Here is a 17,300-nt window from a genome sequence, read left to right on the forward strand (position 1 = left end):
AGTAAAGGATCTGAATACTTCCTCCACCACTATATTAAAGATAGTTTTAAACTTAGTTTTTTATCCCATCTGGGTAGCTAAATTCAAACAATTTTATATATATATTTTCAGACTTGCACGATAAAATAGTCCAGGGAGAAAATGTGAAGTGAAACTTTTTGGCTTTCAGAAGTCCAACAAACACACTCACAGGTAGAGTACGCTAGGTACACATTTGCAGAGGGACAGGAAATTGACTGGAGAGATGAATGAAAAAAAAATCATTCATTTTTATTGAAAAAAACAAAGGTACATTGAAATTGTGCATGTCACAGAGTGAATGTAAGTCTCTCTTGAAAGACAGGTTAAATGCATAGGAATCATTGACAAAGCTATAGCTAGTTGGATGATTATACAAGTGAAGAGGCATAACCAGTACACCAAACACACACACACACACATTCATTAAACCTTGTCCTTCGGCACAGTTAAATGAACTTACATCATCTCACTTACATTTATTATATCAAAAAGCAATAAAAGAAAATCAGAAATTCCTTCAAATCATCTTCACACACTGAAAATGAAAAATAAGAGGAAAAAACGGACGGTTTATAAAACACAACACCAGCTCTTTGTTTGGTGTCTCATGAAGGATTTATAAAAAAACTAGATAATCAAAAACACAAGACTTAAAATATGAAGGATTTAACATCACACGGAGATATGGGAGGAAAAAATAGTGCTTGGGCAGAGTTGTTGCTGTTTGACAGTGATGCAGAAGGGTGAAAAAGAAAAGTCACATTAAAAATTATAACAACAAACTGTTTTTTACACAACCAAGTAAGGATTGAACCTTCATCTGGTACCTTAGATGAAACTAAAAAAATCAAAGCTTTTGGACACAGAAAAGATTTCAAACTCTCAGCAACATTTTCTTTAACCAATGAAGTAGACAACCTTCAGTCAAGGATTATTTATGGATTTACACTTGAAACACTCTCATCATAAAAGCATACTAAGCACCATATGAGCACACTGTGCATGTTGTGATAAGAACATCACACACTGACTGTACTTTCCTGATATCTGGGTTGGAGGCCATGCTACACAGTCCATGTCAGAAATAAACATTCTCCTTGTCGACAGATAGTTACCTAATAAAGACTTTTATATGGATTCACATCATAAATGTTTGTAAATTTATAACCCTAGTCAAGTTTTGATATTTTACCACCAACCACCACTAGAGGGCACATGGGCTGACTGTGAGATCTTCTATGAATGAAAGAATGAATGAATATCCCAGTGAGTCATCTTCTAGATACACAAGATGCTGAAAAATATACAAAATATGACCCAAAAAAAAAGCCACATTTATCCACATTTATCACATGCATGGTTCAATATCAAGGTCAATATCAAATGCAATGAACTGCATGTCAATAAATTACAATGAATGGCATTTTCTGATATGGCATTATAGTATAGAGACTACAGTGGAAACCATTATAGTGATTACAGTTACCTTGTATGGAACAAAAAGCTTTGGACAGGATGCTTTTTAAATAATTCTCCTTAGGTAATAAAGTAGTGCTTACAGTATTAATTTGGGATCTTTTAATACATGATAACAAAGGGGGAAAAACAATTAAACTATGGTAATTCTCACTTCACTCCTATAATATTTTGCCTTGCTGTAACCTTTCTGCATTATGAAACTGTTTCAAGTTTTCATCGACAGCCTGCAGTTTATTTTCAGGCCTTTTAAAAATTTAGAAATGCACCAAAACCACCACTTGCGGCTTAGTAGCATAATTCTACTTTATGCTACAGCCTAATTATAATTTCTCCAACAGTAAGCTTTAGTTTATATACAGCACTGCATTATATTATAGTGTACTTGAGTAAGTAATTGAATTTGTACAGTAATTTGAAAAGTGTTTGAAACAGCTGCAATGTATTCTGAAAAGTCAATAAAATTCATTATAGTGAAGCGGCCTGTTTCATTATTTTATATCCATATAATAAATATACAAATGTCAATTAGATGGTAATCTGCATGATCTGCATGAATCGGAAAGACGTGATTACTATAAGAGGCTTCCACTGTATTCGGCTTCATAGTGCACCACAGACAACTCTCTTTTACCCTGACAACCTTCATCACATTATCCCTATTGCGGCAGATCTTTTTGCTCCTTGTTGTTGGCTTTAAGTACCTTACATTCATCAGTATATAATAACGCATAATAAATTCAGCAATTGTCCTAAAATCAGACCAGAGAAGTGAGTAAAACCTCTCTTTCAAGTCTCACAAGCCATAAAATTGCTATAAAGTTTAAACACATTTGATGATAACGTATGCATGTTTCTGCTTACTAAAGCATAAGAAACCGACTCCGAATTACTTTAAGAAGGCACATTTACATACTAGTTGCATTGGTGTTGCTGTAGTATAAGAAACAGGTAACAAAAAAATGAAAATAACAAAAGCTAATCTACACATGAACACTTTCTCCTCCCCTAGCTTCCTACTGCTGCAGAGGGGCTTAAGCCTTCGGAGGAAATCTTTTGGGAAATTTACATTTTTTTAGAACTGAGAGGAATTATGTTACATTTTGGGTTACAAAATGCCAATTTAGCTCTGTGTACTACCTACACAGCTGCTACTGTGTTGATAAGGCCCAAATCCAATATATATCAAAACCATCTGTTTTTAAACACACAGTATCAATTTATCCTTCATTTTGTCTCTCTTCATCATCTTACACAGCTTTTTTTGTGTATTTATGTGTAATAATTGCACGTGTGGTCATGCAAGAAACAATGTGCATGTGCTCAAATTGTGTCTTTTCTATGTGTGGTGTCTACATGTATGTGACTGCGTTGCTTTATATTGTACGTTAGATGGGAGCGGGGACCTGTTGCCTTGCAGGGCCGGGCTGAGAGGAGAATTTCTGGGAGTGCCAGCGCGTCTCCTTGTACACAAACCAGGCGTTGCCCGCCCACACAAACATGTTGAGGTAGCCAAACACCTGGAATAAAGCAGACAGAATAAACAAAATACAGATTAATATTACTATAAAAACTATAAAATCAACACGTTTTATTAGGCTATACCTAATTGCTGGAAATAAATGTATTGCCATACTGTGGAAAAGTGAAAGTCCACCCACTGTCTCAATGTGGCTTAAGGAAGTTGCATCATACATGGCCTCTGAAAAAATTATGTTCAATGTGAAAAAGAAACCCCATCTTTTTGAAAAATGCTGGAGTGACTTTAAAACATATGTGGAGTTAACTAGTTGAGTACTGTCAATGGTGTAGCTGTAGTTGTTGGTTGTTACTACACCTGTAAGACCAAGCCAATATCATGACCTTTGTTGAATGTAATTTACTGTGCTCTGAACTTTGAACTTTCTTTATATTTTTTATGGTTTTCATTTATTTTTCTATTATTTACTTCTGTATTGTATTTATCTATCATCTACTTTACTATTACTGTTATTATTATCCTTTTTATTGTTATTATTATTTTATTTATTTATTTTTCATTATTATTATTATTAGGGATTACAGCAAGAGTTGGCCTTTGGGGCCTGATTTGGGAGGGGGGTGGGTTTGGGTGGAATTTGAAGTTCTACTGCCATTACTGATGCTGTAAACTGTATGAAAAAATGTTAATAAATAAATTGTTTTAAAAAAAAACTATCTATATAAACTATCTACTATAAATCTTATGTGAGGATGCATGTAAGCTCAAGGGAATAAAAAGAGGACATTTTGATATTTGATGGACACTTTGAGGACGTGCACTCTGGTCGCATTTGTGCTCATTCCAACAAATCTGCTCTGGACTTGTGACACAGATAATACTGAGCAGACCACAGCAACAATGTCTGAGGAAAATGAAAGAGTTATTGCTCAGTGTCTCATGACTGCGAGTCAGGCTGCTTAATGTTTCTGCTTAAGTCTTCCAGCGTTGTATTATATTAACTGAGGGAAATGAAACACAATCAGTGACTCTGATTTTCTTTCTACTGGCGACTGGATCTCATCATGGAAATTAATGACAGCTAAAGGGAATGCTGACTGAGACTGGGGTAACCAGTAGAGATGTACGGTGTGTTATTATTTGTGTATGTTCAAACAACAAAATGTTTCTGTCTCTGTATTCAGATAAAAGACTGGGATTTGGTGTGGTTTAAACCAGAAGTCACATTAAATCAGACAAATTTTGTATTTTGTAACTTATATTAATTGGCAATGCAATTATAGTGCCCTTAAGACATCAAACTGATTAAATATCAGCATATAATAAATCATACCGTCCATTTTTATTTTTCTCTTTCTCTCTTTAAAAAAAAAAACTAAACTAAGTATTATATACAGTCACAGTGCCACCACCACCCCCTCTTTAACTTGGCAAAACTGAAAAATGTATAATAAATGGAAAGGTTTTTCTTTTGCATTAAAAATAGAAACTATTTATCATACAGATAAGAACCTATTCAGAAATATAGCCTTCAGCTTAAGGTAATAATCTTAAATTCTAATGAGGCATATGTTTATATTTCTACAAGGTATTTTTAAATGGAAGAAGTTAACACAGTACATAGCTAAAAACTATAGATTCTTAACTTCCTTTTGATGTAGAAGTTATTTCCCAGAGTTTCCCTGAGTATAACAATTTGTGATGAAATAGCCAAGTAACTCGTGATGCGTGGGATGACCAACAACCTGTAGGTTAGCAGGTTCGGGTGAACTTACTGGAAAATATCAAGGGTTTGGCTGGGTCAGAAAGTGACAAAGCAGAGCTCAAAGTAGCTTATGAATAACTTACAGGAACATTCTGTACAACAGTCCACCTTCCACCTTCTCTGTCAGTGTCTGTCTCTCCCTCTCTCTATCTCTTTATATCACACACACACACACACACACACACACACACACACACACACACACACACACACACACACACACACACACACACACACACACACATTCTTGTACTTCTATCTTTGTGAGGACCCTCATTGTAATAGTGAATTCCCTAGCAAAGTTATAATAGTTTTGGATTTTTCATTAGTTTTAGTTTTAATTTTGTTGTGAATTTTTGTTTTCTAGTTTAAGTTAATTTTTTTTTTTTTTTAAATGCTTAGTTTTAGTTTAGTTTTTATTAGTTTTAGTTTTTGTAATGGGGTATTTGTTGGGTGGAAGATTAAAAGAGGTCACGGTAAATTTTGCCTTTATTTCCTTTGTCTTATCCATCTTCATTATGTATGAAAAAAGTTGACAAAGATGAAAACGAAGGACATTTTTACTATAATTTTAGTTATTTTTAGTCAGTTTTGTAAACACAAAATACAGTTCCAGTTATCGTTTTTTTTTTTTAAAAACTCTCGTTTTTATTTTTATTTCAGTTAACGAAAATGTTTTTTCAATTCTAGTTTGCGTTATTTTGTTAGTTTTCGTTAACTATCATAACCTTGTTCCCGAGCCCCTTACCCTAAGGTAACCATGGTTACCCTAACATACCTAACCCTAACCTGATTGTAACCTTTAACCCTAAAACAAAGTCTGAAATCTCAAAAAAGCCTTGAGGTCCGAAGTGAGGACCGGCCGAAATGTCCTCAGTTCACAAAATGTCCTCACTCTGTTGGTTAAAAACGTGTTCCGGTCCTCACTATGTAGGAAGTACAAGAACACACACACACACACACACACACACACACACACACACACACACACACACTTAAAGGAACCTTGGAGGGCAGTCCAGTCTGGACTCAGTGAGTATTGAAGTGAATGAATAGTATGCGTAGTAAATTAAATGTATAGTTAGTGAATCAAAGTCCTGTGTTGCAAACAGAATGGGAATTTCTTCCTGGTTTCCATCCACAATGATATAAATCGATGTGGAGAAATATAATGGCTGAGGCACAGGCATCATGGCTTTTTCCCTGAATAATAACAAGTAACTTCAGGTAGAGGAAATATCAGTTTCCATCAAATCATTCATGCTTTCCTGAAAGACATATTCGGGTCCAGGATCTGATTTGCAAGGCTGCACTGTATCTCTTCTCACCACAGAGATGTTGAGGGGCCGCATGCTGGCGAACTCTGTGACCTCACAGGTGATGTTGCTCCCCTTGCAGAAGTCCAGCGTTGCGCTGATGCCTTCAGTGTCCGTGGCGTACTTCACATTCTGCAGGCCCTTCGCCCAGGCGGACGAACACACCAGCCACAGGAAGACCAGGATCGCTGTGATCACAAAGTCCTAGAAACAAGGATAAACACATCATCTATACAGACAGGAACTGCAAGTCTCTTTTCTAGGTTTCTAGTCGTACATGTTTACATGCTTTAATGTTCGAAAAACACATTCTTTTTCTCATACTGTCTGAATATATCTGTATTCACCATTGTCTGAAATGCTTACAGAAGTCCTAACAGCTCATTTAAGTTGTATGTACGTTTTAGAGTCTGAATTTGTGCTTTGTGCATTTCTTCATGGATTAAGCACTTTGATACTTTCACACTATTTATATTGCACCCAAGCCTGCTTCATAATAAAACAAGATACGTAAATGTAACTTTTCATCACAATTCAGGACCTTTAAAAGTTGCTGTAGTAAACAAGCTAGCAAATGATGGTTTATTTGCAGATTTTAGCAGACACAGAGTAACATTAGCATTAATTTAGAGTTTTGTTGCTGGCCTCCTGATAACTGTAGGTCTATATTTAATGTCCTTTTAGCTCTGTTTTGGTCTCTACAATCTCTTGAGGGAAATATCTTGCTCTTTAGCTGCTAAATTATCAATCCTCTAGTTGATATCTTTGTCTGAAAACTGTCTTCGCCTGTTCTCCCTCAGCTCTGACACGCCTTTTCCACCAAGGCAGTTCCAGGGCCAGTGCCTAATCTCGAACCAGTTCTTCAGCAGTGTTATTTATATTTATTTATTATTGATTTATTATTATTTTGTTACTTAAAAACAAATCTGAAATGGAAATTGTTGTCTAACTGCACTATTAAAGTCACAATTATGATATATGTTATGGAGATGAAAACAAAAAGGCAAATGGTTATTTGTTTTTATTTATTATTGATTTATTATTATTTTGTAACTTAAAAAGAAATCTGAAAAATAATATGTTGTTAAACAGCACTATTAATGTCACACTTTTTATATATGTTGTGGAGATGCAGAGAAAAAGGAAAATGTGTGTTTCTGTAAGCAGAAAATGTGTATAGTTTATTAATTTAAAAATAAGAAATATCATAAACACAAATACCATAAACGCCCAATGTAACATATATATGTCACATCACAGATCTTTGACATTTAGGGGTAGTATTTTTTTTTTAAACTTCATAAATGTGTTCTTTGTGGTCCACTTGGTCTGTGGTATACCCCCCATAATTTACCATTAAGGATGACTGGGTCTGGGTTGTTATGGGTTAATTTAGGGGTTCTATTGGGGATCCATTGAAAAACTGACCAGCAAGATAAATACTCACAAAAATAGGTCCAAAGTCAGAGTCCTTGTAGACGTGCATGTAGCCTAAATACACCAACAGAGCCACCATGCTGTACAGAAAGCAGACGACGGCGATGCCAACGAAGAACTCTACTGCGGACGCCGAGTCGCCCACTAAGTGCGTCGTCGTGGCGGAGTGGTTACAAAGAGTGGTGTTTCCCTCGATGAGCGGGACTTGACTTAACCTGGCCACAATACAACATAAAGAGTTAGAATCATCATTATTTCTGTTTTTATTTGATGTCCTTTTTGGAGTTATATAACCAATGATAAGTGACATTTCAATCCTGTGCTTGACATTGAAATACCAACCAAAATGTGTTGAGATTCTCACCTAAATGGGTAGTGAAAGTTGGCATCGAGGGTTTCGTTCCTGCCATCGCCGCAGAAGAGAGAGATGATGTTCTTCCCCGAGTACCCGCTGCAGCTTCCAAAAGCAAATATGGCCGTGAGCTGTTTGGACAGACAAGAGAGAGCGAGAGATTTGGGACATGGTGGAGACTGTGCTCAGCTTTGGGGAAATAGATGAAGAAACTTAAGATACTGTAGTTTGTTTAGGAGGAGGGGAAGCTATCTAGTAGGTTTTTTCAAGTAGATTCTTACATTGAGTGTTAAATGGAAACCATAACCATAATTTGACTGTGATCCTCCATATAGATAGATAGATAGATAGATTGATTACTTTATTCATCCCCGAAGGAAAATTCGGTTGTCACAGCAGTCCGGTATTCAAGTACAATAAAATGCAATAGAATAAAATACTGAGGTAGCATAAATAAAAACAACAATAGAAAAAAACACAGAATAGAACAAGGACACTTAAGACGTTAAAACAAAGAACATCAGTTGGGAAGATGATGGTAATAATTAAACTGGTGATATAATGGCAACAATGCTATAGTGACTAGACGGTATATAATAATAATAATAACAATAATAATAGTACAGTATATAATATAATATATATAATATAATATGTAATAATAGATAATAAAAAATATAAAAATAAAATGAAAAATATAAATAAAGTAATTTTAAGTAAAATAATATGATATATAATATATAATAATAATAGTAATAATAATAATAATAATAATAAATAAGGCCGGTATAATAATAATAGTAGTATATTACAGTATATAGTAATAATAGTACATAATAGTACAGTATATAGTATAAACATGCACTCTTGGACAATGCAGTTTGAAAGTGTGTCACCAGAACTTCACACCCAGAAGAAAGTTGGCAACCTTAACCAGCATCAGCAGTAAAGAGCCAGAGGGATTAGCAGATGGCCAGCATTTAACTCTAACAAACAGCTGAAAACAAACTCACTACTCAACAATTTTTACAAGTCTTCAATCGTTTTCTTCTTATAATTGTTTTTCCTCTAATTTAAACACCTATTTTCGATATTCTTTTCTTTCCTTTCTCTCACGAATAAAATGAAATGTGGCTTACATGGCCGCACTAATGGTGCCATTCAGCTCTTGAATTCTTTCTCGCAGGGGCAGAAAGCATCTGATTCAGCGTGTAGGCCATGTGACACTAATACTCTCCTTAAAAGCAACTAAATTCTTTTAGTCAGACTGGCTACTGCTAGGCTTAACCCTCAAACTGCAGTGGGCAGATTTTATCATTCATGGGTATTGAGCTCGGTCAGACTCTCTTAACTCATATTTCATGGGTGATAATGATCTGATTTGCTTTTCTCAAAACGTGTTAGCAGTTTTCACACTTTCTCGTTATGCATAGCTTCATGTCCCCCGGTCATCACACATCTTCACTGACACTTCCTGTGCAACAGACAGCTGTGATGAAGTACAACACTAATTCAAACATCTAACATTACAGAATAGGGCTAAATACAGAACAACAGCCTTGCTTCTTCATCATGTGGGCTAAGAATCTAGTCATGAAGTTGTACAAAAAGCATACATACGATCAGAATTTCTCAAGTTACGGATCCAGAGGTTAATAGAAAGTTTGTTTTAATATCCTTGTTTTCCAAAAACATCTTAAACCAGCATTAATAGATTTTTCTTGGCCACCTGGGGGCAGCACAATAAGCTGTTAACATAACACTCAGCAAATTACACCTTAAAGGAAACATACTATTTTCAGGTTCACGTGTATTTTAGCTTCGTAGTAGAACACGTTTACATGCTTTTGATACTTTGACACTATCTTTATAGCACCCAAGCTTCCTCTATAATAAAAAAAAAACATCAATGTAACTTTTTACAATCCAGAACCTTTAAAAGTTGCTGTGGTGAACATGCTAGCAAATGATGGCTTATTTGCACATTTAGCAGACATTAACATTAATTTAGAGTTGTGATGCTGGCCTCCTGACACTTGTAAGTCTAAATTTACTGTCCTTTTAGCTCTGTTTTGGTCTCTACCGTAATGACGTGGCTCTTGAGCCTCTGGAAGAGAAAACTGGTTCTCAGAAGGTTCACAAGTATGAACCAGCAGCAGCAGCACCAGCCAAGCACTAGAACTAATAATAATAATAATAATAATAATACATTTTATTTGTAATGCACTTTACATTACAGGAAATCTCAAAGTGCTACAGGTTAAAAACATAACAGTCTAATTATAAAGAGGATAAAAAAGGGGGGGGGGGAAACAGCTAAAAACAGAAAACATACATACATAATCTAAAAACCATCTAGATGGGAGGAACAAAAGGTTTTGCTACTAGGTTCACGTTTGTCGAAAAGGGGTTATATATTGCCTTGAATTTGAAAATTTGAAGGTATTTCTGTTACAGTAGACAGCATGCATAGGACAGGAAGTGGATTATATGATATGAAAAAACACTGAACTCTGATTCACACCTCACATTGCAAGGTAATGGCATGCACCACAGTCTGTTCATCTCTCAGGACATTAAAAAAACTAACTGACCTCTTAAATTCTGTTTCATCAGCACAACTCTTTCACACATACGCACACCCTTGAAAAATGCTTACAACAGGCAGCCTCAACTTTTAGCCTTTAGCGTCACACCACAACACCCACTTACACGTTTACTGTACATCTACACACACACGCACACATACACAAACACACACACCTCAAGGCCTCTCTCCAGATGTTTCTCCAGATGTCACTGGCTGCCACTTCCTGTTTTTCTGGCTACACACCACAGTAAGCTACTTTTCTCACATTACCGTTTCACTGATTCTGTCACTCTCCCACCACGAGGTCATCAGCATGAATAACTGTAACAGCCAGAGTGGACCAAACACACACACCTCGACATTTTAATACTTTTGTTTACGTTCACATTTTTAAACACGGCATAAATACTACCCTGCACAAACACAGTTGGACAGTTGGGTATTTTGTCAGGTTTCCAATATCTCCATTAAGTCCTAATTAGGGCTACAGGTGGCACCTTCTCCAAACAAGGCGAATGCCAAAGACTGTGGACAAACAGCAGAGCTTTGCCAGGCTTTCTATCTCTCACACATCTGCACACCACCCAACACCAATTTATGGACATTCCAGAGACACAGGCCGTCGTCGCTCATAACCAAGCTGTGGAACAACATCGATTTGCACACATTGCAACCACTCACAATATGTCACAGAAGTTCATTTAGAGGACCCTGCATGTGATACAAACAATGTAAAGTGGACATATAGGAAAAAGAAGGACTTACTCTGGGAAGGACACCTTAGCTCAGGGGTGGGCAACCTTTACTAACTAAAGAGCCACTGGTGGCCAAAAAAAAGAGAAAATCGCAGAATGGAGCCGCAAACCTTATATTGAGTAAAAATTTAGAAAATTAAACAGCCTAATAAGTCTAAATTAGCCTACCAACATTATTAATAGTCAAATTGTGCATTTATTAATACGATTTTGAAAACTAGTCTATCTAGGGGAACTCAAAACTAAACTCAAAGTTGGCAAAACTTAAAGGTTAAGGTGCTGGGCCGGAGACTTTCGTAAGCTATGAAGCACATTTTAGTTGACTTAAATGTCAAAACTTTTTAAATATTTATGGTTAATATACTTTTTTTTTTTTTTTACAATTGAAGAATACAAATAGTTTTTGGTCTACACCATTGCTTAATTACATTTTTTTATGTAAAAATATATATGTTTTTTTTTTTTGTCTCAGCCACAGGGAGCCCCAGCAGGCAGCCTAAAGAGCCACATGAGGCTCTGGAGCCACAGGTTGACCACCCCTGCCTTAGCTGTACAAAAAATTTGAAATAGAAACAGACCGTTATGGGATTTTTGAGGCCAATGTCAATACTGATTTAACAGGGGGAAACTCATAGATAACCAGTCACTGCTACATGTAGCTACATGCTAACATAGGTAAAACCTGTAATTTTGGATGTTGATGTTATTTGATTTCCCAATTTCTGATCACATTCCTGCTGGAACATGTTTGATTGTGTTGTTTTTGGTTCGAAGCTTTGATTGGTGACTTTTCACTAGACCCTGACTGATATGGGATTTTTGAGACAGAGGCGGATACTGATTTAACACGGAAAAAAATCACGAATAACCGACATGGTGGCCGATATAGTAATTTTTTGAGCTTAAATGAAAATAGACCTTATGTGGACTGTGCGCCAATTTTTCACCACTTTGCAAAGGTACCCAGAGAGCTCCTTCCTCAAAAATAAAACTTAGCATATTTAACATTGTTATAGATGATGATACATTATACAAACAATGTATTACATTGTCAGCCAATTATACAAATGCTAACTGAGAAAATAAAGAATAAATAGGAATACAATAAATAGCTAAATAAACATCATTGCTGTTCAGTGTCTGACTTTACTGACTATGTAAAAAAATAATAAGAAGAAAATGAATAGCTAGCAACATTTCTAAATCACGGCAAGCAAAATTTACTGTGTGTAAAAAAAGTTCTCATAATGGCACATATTGGACAGCATATACAGTACAGGCCAAAAGTTTGGACACACCTTCTCATTCAATGTTTTTCCTTTATTTTCATGACTATTGACATTGTAAATTCATCAAAACTATTAATGAACACATGTGGAATTATGTACTTAACAAAAAAGTGTGAAATAACTGAAAACATGTCTTATATTCTAGTAAGCAAAGGGTGGTTACTTTGAGGAATCTAAAATACAAGACATGTTTTCAGTTATTTCACACTTTTTTTGTTAAGTACATAATTCCATATGTGTTCATTCATAGTTTTGATGAATCTACAATGTCAATAGTCATGAAAATAAAGAAAAACGCATTGAATGAGATGGGTGTGTCCAAACTTTTGGCCTGTACTGTACACCGATACTGATCGGCCCTTGATAACCAATATCGGCCGATAATATCTGTCAAGCGATATATCTGTCGGGCTATAAGTTAGAAATAGAATACTCTGCAGTGTTCCTAGACAACGGCCATGAGTCGCGGTCAGTCTGACCGAAAAACCCAAAGCCACTGAAGCATGTGCCCATTTTGTCACTGGGTTTCCTTCAGAAGCCCAGTAAACCTGTTTCTCCCTCTTTTGGCAGAGAAACCTGACATCGCTAAAGTCCAAAAGCTTCATCATCATCATGCTGACTGAATGGGGCAGCTTTGTAGCACTTGCTACTCTGAACCCTCCTTCCTGTTTACTACTGTGTGGAAGATAACATCAAGGGAGGTATGAGTGTTTAGGCGAAACCGCTCATGTGCCAAGTAAACTACTGTTGGTTCACAGGGTACGGACAGAAATGTTGGACTTTCGAGGCTGGATTCCCTCCAATTTCATCTACAGCAGCAGTGATGAACCATCTGTCAGAAATCTAAAATTATACCATCAACTGCTGATAAATCTATGTCCAAACACACATTTTCTGCTGCTGCCTGGAAGCAAAATATACAGTACTCTATGTGCATGAATTTAACAGGTGTGTTATTAATTAATGGAAGGTTTTCCGAGCATGCATGTACTAGCTTTGTGTAAAACATCTCGAAATGAAATAGTAAAATGCTTGTTACAGAAAAGTGATTATGATTATGTGCCCTCTAGAGCAAAAAAAATTGATAATGTGCCTTAATAAGTGCCCTTTTAGTGCCCTTCTGGTGCCATGGTGCCTCTCTTTGGTATCCGACGAACGGGGAATGCAAAAGAGGATTTTCTTTCATGTGGCGTCGCTATGTTGGACAGCTACATAGAGTGGTACTAAAATCCGCAATGGATAACGAAGCAAAAAGCAGATTAATAGTCTGCCTGTACCTGTAATAGAAAATCGCAATTGTCAAGTTAAAAAAATACGATAACGTGCCCCTTCAATAGAGAGAGAAAAAGAATCCCGGTGAATAAAATGATCTGCAGTGATTTAAAAAAATGTCACAGTAGGATATCAATAAAGATTCTATAATACAATATCACCCAACTGTGAAAAATGTTATGTGAGGTGTTTGCTCTCATTTAGCTCTCAAAGTCGATTAGATTGATGCATTTTACTTAAAAATTTACAAATTTTCTCCCAGGGGGGGCATGCCCCCGAACCCCGCTACAATGGTTTTAATTGTCAATACCATATCATTAATTACTTTGATCTGGATCTCCTTTAACTTAATGCTAATTGTAATAAAGGATGAGGTCTATTTCATCATACATGATGCATCATAGCTTTTTCTGTGCTGGTGGGGCTCCATGTTGTCCTTCTAATGTTTGAGGTTGACAGATGGTGGATTTTTAAAGGTTGATATAATGATAACGATGCTCGGAGCAGGAAAATAATTTAATAATCCCTTGATTAATAATTTAAATTGCACTTGAATAATGCCATGCAGTCAATGGCACAGTTTCACAGATTATGACATTTTGTAAAATGTCCTATCGGCAACCTCTATCTAAAATGCAATGTTATTCAATTTGTTGTTACATAAGACAAAGTAAATCGGAAAATCCTTATTATTAAGCACCGAAACAAGGTAATGTTTGATATTTGTGCTTAAAGAATAACATTAATGATTATGAGATTATCAAAACTACTGTAGCAGGTAAGGTACTATTAAAATGTATAGATTTGGCTGTTATAATTTGGATAATGCAAGAGAATATATCTCTGACATAATCAAACGATGCTGCATATAATAAATATATATATATATATTAAAGGATCCATATTGTAAAAAGTAAGAATACATGTTCTTTTTTATACTTACAAACCAAGGTGCCAAGTATCAAAATGCTCATTACAGGGAGAAATGCACACAGTCTGTATTCAGACACTGTGTCTTTAAATGACCTGATAGGGCTTCTGTGAGGTTGTGATGTCACCACTATACTTTATATCGTTATAAAGTGCTGCTACAGTGTTGTTACAGTCATTCCCAAACTGCAATGATGGTGCAGAGATGCAGTGTAGAGTGTAGAAAGTCCCGAAAACACTGATCACCAATCAGAGCAGCCTTGGTTTTTAAGGAGAGGGACTTAAAGAGACAGGTGCGAAAATGGAGCATTTCAGACAGAGTGTGAATACAGGTATGTTCACAAAGAAAATATAGAAAAAATAATGTGTTTTTCGAGACGTAAAAGTTTGAAACACGCTCTTCCCGAAACCCAAAATAAAAGTATGAATCTGAAAATGAGCATAATACATCCCCTTTAAAAATAATAATAATTTTCACACTTAAAACAGTCTTGTATAACTGAAGTAGTCTTGTAGTTTTTCAGAAGTTTCAAACTCCAGGACCTACTACATGATACTTTATATAGCCATGACTTCACAATGCTGGGTGGGCTGGACATAAGACATTCCCAGCATAAAAATGGACAAATATGCACAAACAATTTACGATCCAGACTCTTGTGAATTGCAAATATGTTGGTTTAGATAAGGGTTATATAAGGCCAACACAGTGAAACACTCTGTGTCACACACACAGCCTTGTCCTGAGTCAGATGACCGGCTGAAACTGCTGCTCTATAGCTCTGGATGTTTGTATTTTGAGAAAATAGAACAGCTGAGAGAAACTGCAGCTGAGCTGACCCAATTCTGTAGAGAACAACTGATTCATGGACTTTCCTGGAGGAGCTGTTGCATGCTCTCCCATGATACACAAACCGTGAACTGGAGTGTATGAGTTGCCAACTGTGTGCAGTTATTCAGAGGTAAATTATTGCTGAGAGGTGCATTAATCTTTAACTGTGTCGTCTGAAGGACAGGCCCATGCAACCAGTAATATTATCCAAAAAACTCATAACAGAGCTTAAGTTTTTTCTTTCTCAAACACACTTTCCATCCATTTATCTGGATTTTCTGTCAGATCAAGTCAAATCAAATATACATTTTCAATTGTTATTGTTATAATGGGAACATTTGTGGTTACTATTTTAGTTTTTCTTGTGTGATAAACACTTCATTTTTTCAATGAAATTACATTACTGCATGCATTTTATTCATTCTTGGAAGTGTAAAAACTTAAATATGCTCTATGAATGTGTGAAAAAGGCATGATCATTGAAACATAATTTTGCAATCAGCATTTTTGACAAATACCCCCTCAAACTTTACTTTCTCAAAAGTGAAAATCGCCGCGAAAAAGGGAAAATCCAAGGACCAAGAAAAGGACTGAACCTCCCTGTCCTCTGGGTATGACACACACACAAACACACTCACACACTGAGTGTATAAACATTTAACTCACCCACTCCACCAGTTTGACGAAGCCCAGGGGCTCCTTCAGCGGCGACAAGTTCAGCCGAAATCCGGTCATCATGATTTGAGCTTCTGATCCAAAAAACTCTTTATCCAGTTGTTCCTAAACTGTGGATGTTGGTCCAACAGGGAGGAAAAAGGGGAGTTGTTTGACAGAATGACGTGGTTTTTACAGCCGACGCTGCAAAAAATGACCAAAGTTATTTAAAGTGACTTTAAAAACCCAACAAAATCAACTGAAAAAACCTCTGGCATATATGCGAGATCATTCAACTTACTGGAAATATAATTTTACGCGTTTTTAATATAAATTTACCAACAAATCTCAATGGAAAAACCGTTAGTTGAGTTTTTTTGCAGTGTAGTTTGAAAAACGAGCGCTCCACTTGGTGATGCGCAAAATACGCAGGCGCGTATAAAGAGCGTAAAGTGTGCCAAATTACGCTTTTGGTGAGTAAGCGTCAGGCGTATTTAGTTACAGGAAACGGATGCTAAGCGAAAGAGAGTGACCCTGTCTGATGGGTTGCACACTGTTGCAGGAAAGTTTTTTTTTTTTTTTCATGTACTGGGCTGAAAAACATCCCTTTGAAACCCGTCAAAGAGAGCTTAAATACATGCAGCTTTGCATTATCATGCACAGTAACAGGAGACTAAAGTTACAGCGAGAACCAAAAGGCTTCAGAAGTGTCCTACTGAGTTTTCATTGGATCCATCCGCTACAGTCCGCAGGCTGCCTCCTCCTTGCTGAGTTTGCAGTTGGTGTGTAACTCCTCCTCGGTGCTGACTGGGTCATATGACTCTCAGAGCAGCACACCGCAGATTCTCAAAATTCTTTCAACAAAGAAAATCTCAGAGACCAGCTGAAACTCACCCAATTAACAGAAGTAAAGGGTCTCTTTTTTTTTTTCCACATGTCGACTTGATGAGGGTCCCACATGTCTGACATGGGACTGACTGAGCTTAAAAGTGCAGATGTGTTAAAGGGACGCCCCAACGATTTTACATGTTAACTTAAGTTCACTCATCATAAGTCTGATGATACAAATATCTGTTTTTTTTTAATCTTTAAAATCTGAATTTGATTTATTGATTGTATATACAGTTGAAC

The 17,300-nt window shown here is 36.3% G+C and overlaps 1 protein-coding gene across 1 annotated transcript; it reads right to left on the reverse strand.

Annotated features, from left to right (window-relative positions):
- Window positions 1-240: 240 nt before the first annotated feature.
- Window positions 241-16,408, reverse strand: sypl1 (synaptophysin-like 1). The gene is made up of 5 exons (XM_059326323.1): window positions 16,182-16,408; window positions 7,860-7,978; window positions 7,506-7,710; window positions 6,071-6,262; window positions 241-3,017 (listed from the first exon to the last, which is right to left on the reverse strand). The coding sequence occupies exons 1-5, from the start codon at window positions 16,251-16,253 to the stop codon at window positions 2,886-2,888; spliced, it is 720 nt and encodes a 239-aa protein (XP_059182306.1). The 5' UTR covers window positions 16,254-16,408; the 3' UTR covers window positions 241-2,885.
- Window positions 16,409-17,300: the final 892 nt, after the last annotated feature.

This window comes from Centropristis striata, chromosome 22, assembly GCF_030273125.1.
Source record: "Centropristis striata isolate RG_2023a ecotype Rhode Island chromosome 22, C.striata_1.0, whole genome shotgun sequence".
Classification (NCBI taxonomy): domain Eukaryota; kingdom Metazoa; phylum Chordata; class Actinopteri; order Perciformes; family Serranidae; genus Centropristis; species Centropristis striata.

What these genes read in the sequence shown, in the direction of transcription:
- sypl1 (XM_059326323.1), bottom strand. Translation starts at nt 16,253, where the DNA reads ATGATGACCGGATTTCGGCTGAACTTGTCGCCGCTGAAGGAGCCCCTG. An exon ending in AACTTTCACTACCCATTTAG is followed by an intron (nt 7,711 to 7,859) that starts GTGAGAATCTCA and finishes TATTGTGGCCAG; the next exon opens with GTTAAGTCAAGTCCCGCTCA. An exon ending in CTGACTTTGGACCTATTTTT is followed by an intron (nt 6,263 to 7,505) that starts GTGAGTATTTAT and finishes CCTTGTTTCTAG; the next exon opens with GACTTTGTGATCACAGCGAT.